A 14,211-nucleotide genomic window follows, 5' to 3' on the forward strand; every position below is an offset into this window, starting at 1 on the left:
AAACCGAGCCACTCTGGTCCAAGTGAATTGAAATGAATGGGCTTAGGCTGAAGTAACTTTCTTCAGGATCTCACTGTTACTTACAAGTGGGCATACTTAGGGATGCCAGCCTTCAGGAGGGACATGGATGGTGGACTCTATTCTATACCATCACATCTCTACTCTGCATCCTCCCCGGGGATTACCCCCAAATCTCCAGGAACTTCTCCAGTTGCAAGCTGGCTACCTCAGGTTGCTTCCATAATTTTCAACAGGGGAGTGTTGGGTATTATGTGGGCATTAAAGCCGCTGGGGTGGCACTATACCAACCTATCAAATAGTTGCAGCTGACAAAGATGCCACTAAAGTATGTATTTTAAAATGCACATATAAGTAGGCAATTTGGCCACCCTGTGAGGTAGGTGGGGCTGAGAGAGTTCCGAAAGAAAACCAGCATAGTGTACTGGTTAAGAGTTCTCTAATCCGGAGAGGCGAGTTTTGTTCCTCACTCCTCCACATAAGCGGTGGACTCTTACCTGAACTGGATTTGTTCAATCAAAAAAAAAAAAAGGAAAAGATCAGAACAAAACACTGGCAACAACAAGAACAATCTATCTGATCAAAAACTGCATGATTGGCACAAAGGAAAAAACGTGATTTTTCCGAAATTTTAAATCAACATATTTTAATATAGAAACAAATATGACACCAGTCCCCAACAGGATAGATAAGTGATTCAATACAAATGAATAATAACTAAATAATGTCATCTAATCAGCTAGCTCAAATAAATAAATACATAGATACATATTTTTTGAAGTTTATGAGATACAGTTAGAAGTCCAACAGGTAAATGCATGGTCTTGATATCCAACTGCACTTGTAGGGTAGTCTGTTATATCCTAAAACCATTAATTTTTTTTCCATGGAGGACTCAAGAATAAAACAACATAAACTGTTGTCAGAAGTCCAACAGGTGAGTATGTTCTTGTATTAGTAACCAACTCCCACAACATAATCTGTTTCTTCATAGTCACATGACACTGATAGGGAAGGACCAAAACCCGCAACTTCCAAAGTAGAAGTCATGAATCCAGCAGGTGAGTAGAATGCAATATGAATATCCAGTTCTAATCTCGAATCATCACCTTTTTTCTCTATAGATAAATCATACTAGAGGACAAAAGTGTCCTACAATTTTCAAGAACTACAGGTAAAGATCCAACAGTGCTTACCTAGCAAGGCAGAGATTCACCTCTTGTGTTGATCTCAACAGTGTGACATCGTGCTAGAGAGTTGTGTGAGACAAAGAAACATACTTTACTTTATAACTTCTGTCTATGTGACTTGTCTCACATGGTCAATGTCAGGGTTAGCTGACCAATAGCGTAATCAATGAACTGGCCATAAAACTCTGACCTCAGTATCTAATTAGCATGCAGATAGTCAACCCCTTCATGTTTGAATTGTGACAGACACTTGCAAATCCCAACAAATTCAAACCTCTTCTTATCATAAACCGGAAGAACATTTTTTATTCTTCTTCTGAAGGCTGAAGATCTGAAAACCAGCCAAAACGTCAGTTCCATATATATGGATGAGATAAGGACATCAAAGTAATCAGTGGAATTAGTGCTAGCCGCGGAAAGTGCTAGCCGCGAAAAATTAGTGCTAGCCATGTAGGAAAGAAGAGAAGCTCCAGCATGATAACAATTAGGCAAAAAGCTCATGAAGTGGAAACTGATGAAGGAGATGCTGAAAGTAGCTAGTTTCATTCTGCGGCTAGCACCCAGCAGGCTTCATGTGTAGAACCAGGGGAAAAAATCCAGTTCACCAGATAAGAGTCAGCTGCACATGTGGAAGGGTGCAGTGATAGGATCCAAAAATTTTAATAACAGGTTCCAATGGTGGTGGGATTCAAACAGTGGCGCCGCCGCACACACGCACCTCCAGTCCCTATAGGGTAGGGAGGTTGCTTTAGTAACCCCTTCTTGGCACTCAGAAAAAATTAGTAACCACTTCTAGAGAAGTGGTGAGAACTGGCTGGATCCCACCTCTGGAAGGGTGGGGAATCAAACCCAGTTCTCCAGATTAGACTCTACCACTCTAAACCACTATACCATGTGCTTCACTGCTATATATCATAAAGAAAACCCCTGGACTCTTCTAGAGTTTCCTGCCATGCAATAAATTATGTTAATGATAGTAAAAGTAAATTTGCATTACCAGTTCTGCCAAGAAACATCATAAAACAGTGTCCACATTTTTGCTGACTTTGGCTCATTTTTGGGGATTTTGCTGGGCAGAAAGGATACAACCTTCATCAACTTGACAAGCCTTAAATAGTAATGAAAATGAAAGGTGGCTAGCAGTCAACAATGTTAATTTACAGTTCACTTCCTTGTTCCTCAAACATCAGTGAAATGGAAATTGCTGAGAAATCAGCTGACTTGTCCTAAAGAAAACACAACCACACAATTTCAATTATTATGAAAGCAGACCAAGGTTGCAATATTGTGCATATAGTGTAGGAATCGGTTCTATGGAAGTAGATATAATTCAGGTCGCCCTTTAATTCTTATTAAGAACACACTTCCATGCCGAAATTTTGTAATCAGTGAAATGAACTATTGGAGGATCTACGTTCCTCATAAGGCCAAGCATTTTTGACACCCAGGCCTAGACAAATTACTCTGCTCCCCTGCCACTGTGGGGAAAGCAGTACCCCCCTTCCCTTCACAACCTAGGGAGATCTCTTGGCTCTTTCCCCACACTGGCAGCAGAATCCTCTCAATATGTAAAAATATGTGTGCGTGCTGCTGCTACTATTGCTGCTGAGTGATGCATTCAGTTTTCAACTTCCTATGTTTAATAATAACCCTTGGCTTCATCCTCCTCTTCTTTTTTTCTTCCCACATGGTCCACCAGATTTCCTCCCTGGTGGTGATGGTGATGAAGAGTGTGGGAGTGCCCTGCAGAAATAGCTGCTCCCTTCTTGGGGTTGTGTCCTTGGGTGCTTATCCTACCTAGCTCAAGGGTAAAAGGTCAGAAACTGAAGGTCTTGAGAGACCTTCCTGAAATTTCTGTTTTTGCAGAAGGTGGATCTTGTGGATTACAACATACCGACGTGAATCACTGAATTCTATAGTGAAGTTTGTAAAATTAAAGTTGAAGCATCATGCAATCCTCAAAAATCAGCACCTGATGGAGCTAATTCGTATCTTGACAACATAACAGCTGGATTTTAAATGAGTCACAGCAAAGATGGAAACTCTCAACATTTCTAGAAGAAGAAGAAGAGTTTGGATTTATATCCCCCCCCCTTTCTCTCCTGCAGGAGACTCAAAGGGACTTACAATCTCCTTGCCCTTCCCCCCTCACAACAAACACCCTATGAGGTAGGTGGGGATCAGAAGAACTGTGACTAGCCCAAGGTCACCTAGCTGGTGTGTGCTGGAGGGCACAGGCTAATCTGAATTCCCCAGATAAGCCTCCACAGCTCAGGTGGCAGAGCTGGGAATCAAACCCAGTTCTTCCAGATTAGATACACGAGCTCTTAACCTCCTACGCCACTGCTGCTCTAGTAGCAGTAACAATGACATCTTTTTTAGGATAAAGATGACACCAGATTTGATAATTCATCTGCCATTTCCTGGACCGTCTTTGTTCTAGAATGCTTCACTTGGGTCCTCCTAGTCCCTTGGGGACAAGATTAGGTAACCACCATGACCAGGTAACCACCTAAACGGAGGTAACCACCTAAACGGAGCATTAGGTAACCACCTAAATGGAGCATTCTGGAGCAAAGATGGTCCAGGAAATACCTGAAGAATGTCCAAATCTGGTGTCATCTTTATCCTGAAAAAGGTACAGTAACTATCTCTGATTCTTTTCTCTGTTTTGACCTGATATTTAGGGTCTTAGACAAAAACAAGTACCATTAGCAATATCTGTTTTTACTCCTCTTGCTGTTTTTGCAGTCTCATTTAATGTTAATGAACATTACCTAATAAATAATTATTATGTATATTTCTTAATATTTCTATAGTTTGTAACAAAATGGGCATGTAATGATAAAAAAGTGTGTGTAATATTTGTTCAAGTCTTGTGGTTCTCAAAAGTTTATTCTATGTGGCTCTTTCATTGAGGAAGTCTGGCCACCCTTGGGATATAGCAATATTTATTCCAAGTAAACTCTCAGACATTCCTGGAGAAAGTAATTTAACAATGCAATCCTGAAAAGTTACATCCTTCTAAATTCATTGAAGTTAGTAGGCCAGTGATGGCGAACCTTTTCGAGACCGAGTGCCCAAATTGCAACCCAAAACCCACTTATTTTTCGCAAAGTGCCAACATGGCAATTTAATTTGAATACTGAGGTTTCAGTTTAGAAAAAACGGTTGGCTCCGAGGTGTGCGTTACTCGGGAGTAAGCTTGATGGTAGTCGGTGGCTTTGCTTTGAAGCAACCGTGCAACGTTTCACATGAGTGAATCACGACCCTAGGAGGGTTTACTCAGAAGCAAGCCCCATTGCCAGCAACTGAGCTTACTTCCAGGTAAAGGATCGCGCTTTAGTTCTTTGCATGAAAATCAGTGGGGTTTAACAGTGCTTAACAGCACTTAACACTGCTTCCCCAAAACTAGGTCTTAGGTTTAATGATAATAATCGAGTCCAGACCAGCCAAGATGTGTGTGTGGGGCACTCTGTTTGCGTGTGCCCACAGAGAGGGCTCTGAGTGCCACCTCTGGCACCTGTGCCATAGGTTCGCCATCACTGTAGTAGGCTCACATCAGCTTGCAGAAAAAGTAACTCTCATTAAACTGATACCTTCATCTTTCCTCCTCTCCAAAAGATTAATTTGTGGGGCTAGTTAAAGCTGTTTTTAGCCCTCTCCCTCTCTGTGCGTGTGTGCATGCAAAAAAATAATAATGCAGATTTCCAGAGGAAATGTCATAGACAGGTAGTACAAAACTGAACTGATGAAACAGAACCATTTCTGAATCAAAATTATTTATATATTTACTGTATTCATAAGTCTCCCTTCCTCACTGAGGCGTTAAACAAATTACCTAGTATAAATTGATAACAGTCCATTCAAAGAAACATCCAACAAACACAGTGTGAGCTGAGCAATGTACTACCACTAGGATTACTGAAATTTGAATGAACAAATCCACCCTATATGCGATAGGTTAATCATCTAAACAAAATTACTTCGTTAAGACTAAAGTTCCATAAATGAAATTTTTTAGCACCCAAAAGCAAGCTTGTCCATTATTTATACTTTTACTCTCTGAGCGGTGTACATGATGGGTTATCCTTATCCTACAAAGTGAGTTGCAAGAAGGGTGCCTGCCGGCTCAGCAGGTCATTTGAACTTAAGCCGTCCTAGAGTGATTCCACACTGCATATTTTTAATGAGTTGCAACTTGTTATAAATAGTAGTTCCCGAATCCACTTCTAGTTCGGCATTCTAAGCACTTAGCCACAAGAATATGCCTTATCCTGTTTATTGAACGGCGCCACCACAGAAACGCAGTACTAGAGCGGCATTCCCAATAATCGCCTAACGCACAGGCCAATCACAACTTCCGGATTAATACCGGAAGTTCAGCCTGCGCTCCAACATAGAGACAAGAACCCGTTACTGTATTGTCGAAGGCTTTGACGGCCGGATTCAACTGGTTCTGGTGGGTTTTCCGGGCTGTGTGGCCGTGGTCTGGTGGATCTTGTTCCTAACGTTTCGCCTGCATCTGGGACACAGTGTGCAACAGACTTCCCTCTGTGATACACCTCTGATGATGCCAGCCACAGATACAGGCGAAACGTGAGGAACAAGATCCACCAGACCACGGCCACACAGCCCGGAAAACCCACCACAACCCCATGGTGACTGTCAACTGGAACTTATCGCAAAGACTAAAAGCCGCATTTGAAATCTCGGTTAAGGGACAAATTCAATGGCCATAAAGGGCTATAATTGCGAGTCCTCTCTCGTCCAACCCAGGTCGATCTTCATGATCTTTAAAGCCTTCGTCCGACAGTGTCGTGAAATACGCCATGCATGTTTTACGGCAGGTTCCTCTCGGCCCAGTTCAGGATGGGGGAGTTTTCGGCGGTGCGCATGCGTGTGACAGAAAGACGGGCGCCGTTTGATGAGGTCATCAGGCGTTGTCGGTGCAGTCCCATTGGAAGTCCACGTGGGAAGGAGCAGAGGAGTGTGTTTTTGGTGAGCCCAGTTGTAGGGGTTTTGTAGGGAATGTCTCACGTACTTCGCTCTTCTTTGGCGTCTGGCCGGCGGCGGCTGATGGGCTAGGGCAAAAGAAAGTGTTGTGCTTATTCGCTCTGAAGAAACTCCCAGTCGGGTCCATGACACTTTCACCAACATAAGTGGGTCTAGGATTGCAATCCCGGGACATTTCTCTTGGAGTTGAGTGTGGTTTATTTCCGAGTTAAAAATGCAGTGCAGTTCTGTGTGTGCTTCACAAAAAGTAAGCATTTGTGTTGCTTGTTTTCAAGTTAGTGTGCACATGAGCGCTGCCCTTCCTGTTTTTGCAGCTCCTGGGTGAAGGTAGATCCCTCTAGAAATAAAATAGGCTGGTCAAATATTAGATGCACAAGATTTGGATCGTGGATGAGTCTGACAAGGCTATGTGCTTCCATGATATTTTGCCAATACACAATACTGTTGGTCTTCCTTACGATACCAAAATACTATTGGTCCATCTAACCCCCGTGGGTTTAGGACTGTTTTCATGCATTACCTTTAAAAGCATTTACAGTGCATAGTAGAAGCTTGTGATAAATCTGCAATTTACTTTTCAGTGTTAGATTAATATTCTGGGGATAGGTAATACCATGAGGCAGATAATGGGCAGGAGAAGCTGTTCATCTTCTTGCTTTCAAAAAACAAAAAAGGTGCCTGGTTTGAGCTTCTGTTCAAGCCTCTTGTACCCCCCCCCCCCACCTGATCTACTTTTGCTATTGTTAGACAGAGCTATGCTGTATAACTGAATGGAAAATATTATTTTTACTACTTTTTCATGGTGGTCTTTGTAAGTAGACTGTATTATTTATTTGGAAAATGTATATGCTGCTTGCCCAGGGATCTGCCCAAGGTGGCTTAGAAGTAATAAAACCTAACAACATAAGAATAATAAAAGCTGGGTTATTAAATCCAAGTGTTCAAAGACACCAAGAGGGTAAAATATGGAGCAGCTTAAATTGGATATTATACATTTCTTAGGCTAAAAACTGACTATATAATATGCTGTTTCAAAAACTCGGTAACCTGAACTAAAGCCAGGATAAACAGAAACATTTTGGCCTCTCACCTAAAAGATAATAATGTAGTCACAGAGGAGTCTCAGAGGGGAATGGTGAAGTGCCAGCACTAAAAAAGCTCTCTATTTGGTTTCTTGTTTACTACTCCAGCAGGCTGAGTACTGCCTTTACAAACTTTCCTCTCTCTAAGTAGTCAGAATATATACAGGAAATGGACTTGCAGCAAATGGGCTTGCAGCAAATGGACTTGCCTTTGGGTAGCATAAGTCAGAGGCCTGTGCCCAATGGAAATTAAGGTTGGCTTCGTCCCCGGAACCGCCCTAACCTGCCCCTAGCTGCATTAGTGTCCAGGTTTAGGCCAGTGGGGCTGAAGGCTGCTTCCAGGTTGGGCGCCACCAAGCTGTGTGGGTTATAAGGCACCTGCCTGCCTCCCTATTTGCCCCCTTCACTGTTGCATTTACCACTTGTGTCAGGGAGGCAGGAACCCTCAGTGGTGCAAGCCCGTGTCTACTCTACAAGTCCCTTCACCAGCCCCACTCTTCATAGGGATGGCCGGTTTGTACAAGCAAAAGCACAGATTACTGCACTTCCAGGAAATATTAAAACTCAAAGGAGATGTTATTTTCAGTGCTGCTAATATTTCCTTGGAAAAACTGAAAGGAAGAAAAAACCCTTTTTTAAAACCCTATGCATTTTGTGTGAATAAAATCTTGTATTTAAAAGCATTTCACTCACTGCAAAAAAAAAACACACACAAACCTCATAGGCAGTTTTTTCAGTGCTGTCTACAGTTTCTTAATTTTTCCATTTAAGAAAACCCCTTGGATTGTCCCAGCCTTTAATATCTCTCTGCTGCTTAATAGCTGTTTCACTCTTTGGTATATTGACTGTCATTAGTATATGGTGCAGTAGAAATGCCAGACAGTTGTTGGGAAGGATGGAAGAACTGTTAATTCTAATGAACACTTTCTGTATTGAACAGAAGAGATGTCATTTCGAGGAAGAGGTGGTGGTAATCGGGGCGGAGGCTTCAATCGGGGCGGTGGTGGCTTCAGAGGGGGCCGAGGTGGTGGAAGAGGTGGATTTGGCCGAGGAGGGGGCCGAGGAGGCTTCAACAGATATGATCAAGGACCCCCAGAAAGTGTTGTTAGTAAGTATTAGTTCTGGATGGATTTTTTAAACACGCTTACGTTTGGACTGAATGTGTGATATTAATATATTTTTTTAATTTACAGTTCTGGGAGAGTTTATGCACCCGTGTGAAGATGACATTGTTTGCAAATGTATAACTCAGGAAAACAAAGTACCTTATTTCAATGCACCAGTCTATTTAGAAAATAAAGAGCAGATTGGAAAAGTGGATGAAATATTTGGGCAACTCCGAGACTTTGTATCCTTTAATAGTATACTTTTGAATGTTTACAGAAGATACAGTTCCTCAAGATGTATTTTGCTGCATTTATATCTATATTCTGCATTTAAAAAAAAGAAGAAGAATCGTTAACTGTAAGATCAAAAATAGCATTGACTTCTGTAGACTTTAAAGCAGGGGTGGGGAACCTTTCTTCTGCCAAGGGCCATTTGGATATTTATAACATCATTCGTTATCAATTATCAATTTGGTCAAACATTTAATTAACTCCTAATGCGATGGCTAGCAACCTCTAGTATCCAAATAGAAGTCAAAGTTCTCCGTGTTAATTAGCCACAAACTGAGGAGGTGCTGCAGAGCCAGGGGCTTTGTATACTCTGCTTGGAGAAAGCGCCGGGGAAACCTTTGGAGATCTGCCACCACCACCCTCTTTGCACAAGGCATAGCTTGCATGGATGGGCATTCCCCGTTTGTTCAGATATCAATAAAGTCCTTGGGAAGCCCTCCTTATTATCTTCTTGACATGCCCAATTTTTGGTGGTGGAGCAATTTCAGGAGGGATAGGTGGTGGTGGATCAGTCCAAATGCTTTTGTGGGCCTTATACGGCCCGTGGGCTAGATATTCCCCACCCCTGCTTTATCTTAAGGGTTTCTTTTTCTGTTTTTACAAGCTGCAGGATAAGCTAGCTGGTGATTGGTATTTCATCCTAGCAGTCTGATGGATTGGAACTTTTCAGAGTCTGGGAGGATGCTGTGGTAATTCATTTATCCTTTGCTCAGCACATATGTACTTGATTGTAAAGTGGGGCATAGATTTTTTTTTAATGCTTTGCATTTCTAAACTTTATTTTTTTCTTGCCTCCTTATTTGGTGTCCCTTACTTGGACAATAAGACACTGTAGATGGGTTGAAGGGTATCTTGGATACATCTTGAATGTTAGTTATAAAATTCATTTGATTAAATACTGACTCTTGACCCTGGAGATATATATTCAGGGACCAATATCCAATATTTTCTGTCTTGTGGAAGTTGATCTGGTACCTGGACAGTTAAAGGATCAGAAAGATGCTTGTAGATACCAAGACCATCATATGGTGGGTGGCACAGTGTTCAGGAAAAGAAAAGGTGAACTGTGTAAGTTGAGGTGTTGACAATACTTTTAATTCTGATTATTACATTAGTTTGTATACCATAATTCCATGGTACCTCTAAATCTTTCTAAGATAATTCTATCTGACACAAACACATGCCTGTCAGTTACTGTCAGGATTGATAGATGGTACTACTTAGCATCAGAAATGGGGATGAGGCTGGATACTGCTAGCTCTTGTCCTGCAAGAGGGGGGACGACACTATCAGTCTTTATCTGATTCCCCTGCTCACTGCAGCCCCCTCCTGTATGACTTTTGCTCAGATCTCCCAGAAGTCCAAAGGGGCCTCTCATCCCTCTCGTATCAGCACAGAAGTCCAAAGGGGCCTCTCATCCCTCTCGTATCAGCACAGAAGTCCAAAGGGGCCTCTCGTTCCTCTCACATCAGCAGAAAAGTTGGTAGCAGCCAGGCCTAGGTGAAATATGGCTGACAGTTTCTATGTAGCTGATCCTCAGTGCAGCAACAGTTGAGTTTGATCAGGAGCACATAAGTGTACTTTTAACGGGCAGCTTCTTTTGAATACATGTTTTGTGCCCAAGTGTTAAAAGTAATGTTCTCTTTGAATTTCCGAAGCTCAGTTTTCTGACAGAACTTCTAGACAGTTCAGGATAGGAACGTTTTAATCTTATTGTCACTGGGGATTTTTCACTTAAACCCTTTGTAGACTTTCTGGGGACCTTCATGTTTATCGTGGTCTCTTGACTTCAGTCTAGCTCTTCCTCTCTTCGCTGAGGGGATTTGGTTTGAATGACTTCACAAAGAAATTGATTGGCTCCAGTTGGACTTGGAAAGTCTCTTAAGGATTAGGTGAGAACTATTTCCAACCTAGTGGAATATAATTACCAAACAAAAATCTGAGCTAAGTGGGTTCTGCAGCTTACTGTTTTCTTAGAGAGGGTTTCTCAAGTACCACTGTGTTTTCTTACACTAAATGCTTCTAAAGGGCACCTGTTCTCATGGTTTCAGTTTCAAGCTGTAAGAATTTGGGCTACTGTCTGAGAATACTAATCCTGCCTGAAATGTAAACTGGAAAAGGATTGTGAAGTACACATTCTTCTATAGAAACAGTAGGATTTTATAATATAAATGCCAAAAAAAAAATCCATGTGACTTACCAACTGCACAAATGAAACAACTGTTACTCTTTATTAAAGAGGTTATAAATATAATCCTTGCAATATAATCCTTAAATTTCTAACAGTATTTTTCAGTGAAATTGTCTGAAAACATGAAAGCGTCTTCCTTTAAAAAGTTACAGAAGGTGAGTTTCCCTTAATGAACATCACATGCAGCTTTCCCTGTTAGGAGTTTAGTAAGCAAACATATGTATGCGCTAGCTACATGTGTATCGCATTCAATACATTGCACTGTAACATGGTCTGCTTGAAATCGGGCTCAGACTGCATGCTCAAGAGGATTTGTAGCTGAATTTTCCAGTGTGCTGTTTACTCTTGGGTTGATTTGACCATGGCTTTGGAGCAGGGTAGAAAGGGTTAGATTCCAACCTCCCACAGCTCTCACAAACTGTTTCCTAGACAGAAATATGCTCCTACTCCCTATCCCGCATTCCCTCAGCCAGTATTAGTCTGGTTAGAGGGGAAAGACAGGTACAATGATGCTAGTCTTTTTAAATTTTCCCCATCCAGGATAAAGGGCTATTGAAAAGGAAAATATGGAGATGACTTGTCCTGAGGAACATTCATTCCACTCATTCCTCAATTATGAAAGGAGCGAGTTTAAGTTGTTTCATGTATGGCAATGTGAGAAAGAGGTGGGGTTGACAATGCTGCCTTTTTCCCCACCTGTAGTTCTTTATCGATCCAGCAAAATTGCTCCCTCTGCAGAGATTTTTGCCAAGGCCTCCTGGTGAGAAAGGACCTCCAAGAGGTGGAAGAGGAGGGCGTGGAGGCAGAGGTGGAGGCAGAGGTGGTGGTGGAAGAGGTGGAGGTAGGCTGCATTTTTTTTATTGCTGTGTGATCACATGAAGCAAGTGAGCTTTTTCTGGGTAGAACAGCCAGTTCTGAAAACAAGACGATTTTGGAGACGGCACATATTGTTCTGGGTAGTTTTCTCACCTGTTCGTTACCCATAAAATCTAAACTGTTTCCCTATTTACCTATCTGCAGGTGGTTTCCGGGGTGGCAGAGGTGGCGGTGGAGGGTTCAGAGGCGGCGGCGGAGGGTTCAGAGGTGGACGAGGCGGAGGTGGTGGCCGTGGATTTAGAGGTAAGGATATTTGTATAGATAGACATTCAAATTAATGATGCTAATTCCAAGAATAAATTGAGTAACATCAACACACACACACCTTTTTATGCCACTGTCACATTCATACAGACATTCAAAGCTGCATTCTGGTTTTTGATGTTGTAGAAGTGCAATCGTTTTTAAACTGAGTCCCAAGAAGCTAAACCTTCCTTTGGAAACTTATCAGAATGCTTCGATGGAAACATCAGTACCAAAGATAGCCTTCTTTAAAGTGCAGCTTGTCTGCTAGCTCTGATCTGCAGCCATAGGAGAGTATTTTGCACTTTGGCACGCACTGTGATTATGAAGAGCAGTGGTGAGATTCAGGGGCCCTGGTTGATGCATAAATGTGTATTTGAGAACATTTTCCAGAATCCTTATGGATATTTTGGCAAAGGAATCAGTAATCCTTAGCAGCTAGAGTGGTATAGAGAAGCTTCCGTTGGTAGTGGATGGTTTTAAGAATAGTAAGTAGAGCACCCAGCCCAATTCTTACAGTGTTTCAAAGTCCATAGTGCAAATAGGAATGAGACTTGCAGGTACTGCTTCACCCGTCTCTTTATAAGAAATTGTGTAGTCTTTTCAAGCATCAGGCACAAAGTTTAATTTGTGTTTTTTCTCTTTTAAATTAGGTCGAGGGCGTTAAATGAAGATTTGAAAAACAGATTCTGGAGTCGTCGCCAGGATAACAGAAGTGGATTTCTTGTAAAGTTGAATGCTGTAAAACAGGCTTTTCCAGCTTTTCAATAGACTAAAAGAAGGAAGCGTTATCTTACCTCTGGCTCATGGATAACTGTTAAGAAAGGTTATTGAAGAACTGCAGAGATCTTATAGTTCTGACCTTGAAATACATTTGGACTTCCATGTTTTTATCAAACATGTAATAAAATGTTATTTTTTTAAGAAATGAAAAAATCAATTTTTTTAACTGAAACATGTTCTTGAAGAGGGAAACTAAGTAAAATAGCTTGCAGGTGCAAAACGCCACGCACAATGTTTTGTACTCCCTGCATTTTCCCCATACTGTGTTTCATGAACCTGTGAAAAGTTTGTGTGTCAAACAATTTGAATGCAGTTTCACAATAATATTTATAACATTCCTAAATATTATTTTTGAATGATCTTTTTATATTAGTGTTGAACTCATTACATTATTAGGGGCGCATGAATATTTCTCCAATGTCTGATTCTCTCCCTCTCATATTGTAATGACACACATATGAACAATTTGCTGCTAAGGGGCATTTCCAGCTTGCACCAACCCTGTAAGAGTGTGGGCCTAGAAATCATGCTTTTCCTATGGGTCCCCAATAAACTTACCGGGTTGGATCCAGTGCAAAATGTCTGCTTCTGCTAGAATTCTCGAGCAAGTACAAATACAAGATAAACACTACATAGCTGCTTGTGCTGAGTCATACATTGTATCCCCACTTGCATTTCTTGTGCAACCAATTTCTGGCCACTGGTATAGTCTTGTGTGAGCAGAAATGCACTAAGTTTGTCTGTGTTTCCACTTGTGCGCCCAGCTCTATTTGCTAGGGTGCTGATCTTGGATCGGCCACATCCAAACAATATTTTTGAAGAAGAAGAGTATATATTTTATCCCAGGGCAGACCACAAAGACCAAATAATGACCCCTTTAAAAAGGCAGCATAAAAGGCAAGTTCTCTTGTATGACTGATGTCACTATAGACAAGCAATATACAAAGTCATAAAATATGGGAAAGCAAGTAATAGTTTTACTGGGGAAGAAATAGTTTTTGCTAGTTTTTGTAAATGAAACAGATGCACTTATGTGCAAAGAAAAGGAATACAGTACCTATATGGGGCTTGCAGATGGTCAAATAGCGATCAATTGCTACCACCGTAAGCAAACCAGTGCTCGCCATTCTAAAAAAAATATTTAAAGCAGCATAGATCTGAAATTTGAGAAGATAATATTATGATTATTTTTAAAGCCATTTGTGTTATTCTCGTTGTTTCTGAAGGTTCCGAATCCTGCTGCCTTTTACAAAGCAAGCGCCGCTGTCCTCCAGCTGTGTATTCTAAGATCAGTATGGTTACGGTATATTGCTACCATCATTGAGCTTATGATATAAACATTGCCAGGAATAAAGTTGCCAAGAAGAAGAAGAGTTTGGATTTATATCCCCCCTTTCTCTCCTGTAGGAGACTCA

The 14,211-nt window shown here is 41.4% G+C and overlaps 1 protein-coding gene across 4 annotated transcripts; it reads left to right on the forward strand.

The window, feature by feature from the left end:
* The first annotated feature begins 5,857 nt into the window (after positions 1-5,857).
* GAR1 (GAR1 ribonucleoprotein) lies at positions 5,858-12,941 on the forward strand. 4 transcript variants are annotated; one of them, XM_048508666.1, is made up of 7 exons: positions 5,858-6,209; positions 8,247-8,414; positions 8,500-8,654; positions 10,990-11,049; positions 11,633-11,735; positions 11,915-12,013; positions 12,667-12,941. In XM_048508666.1, exons 2-7 carry the CDS (start codon positions 8,252-8,254, stop codon positions 12,678-12,680), a joined length of 594 nt encoding a protein of 197 aa, XP_048364623.1. In that variant the 5' UTR covers positions 5,858-6,209; positions 8,247-8,251; the 3' UTR covers positions 12,681-12,941. The 4 variants fall into 4 exon arrangements, with proteins under 4 accessions (XP_048364623.1, XP_048364622.1, XP_048364620.1 ...); XM_048508665.1 differs by having other exon boundaries at positions 5,861-6,209; positions 8,250-8,414; positions 11,597-11,735; XM_048508663.1 differs by having other exon boundaries at positions 5,862-6,209; positions 11,597-11,735.
* Positions 12,942-14,211: the final 1,270 nt, after the last annotated feature.

Source organism: Sphaerodactylus townsendi, linkage group LG10, assembly GCF_021028975.2.
Source record: "Sphaerodactylus townsendi isolate TG3544 linkage group LG10, MPM_Stown_v2.3, whole genome shotgun sequence".
NCBI lineage: Eukaryota > Metazoa > Chordata > Lepidosauria > Squamata > Sphaerodactylidae > Sphaerodactylus > Sphaerodactylus townsendi.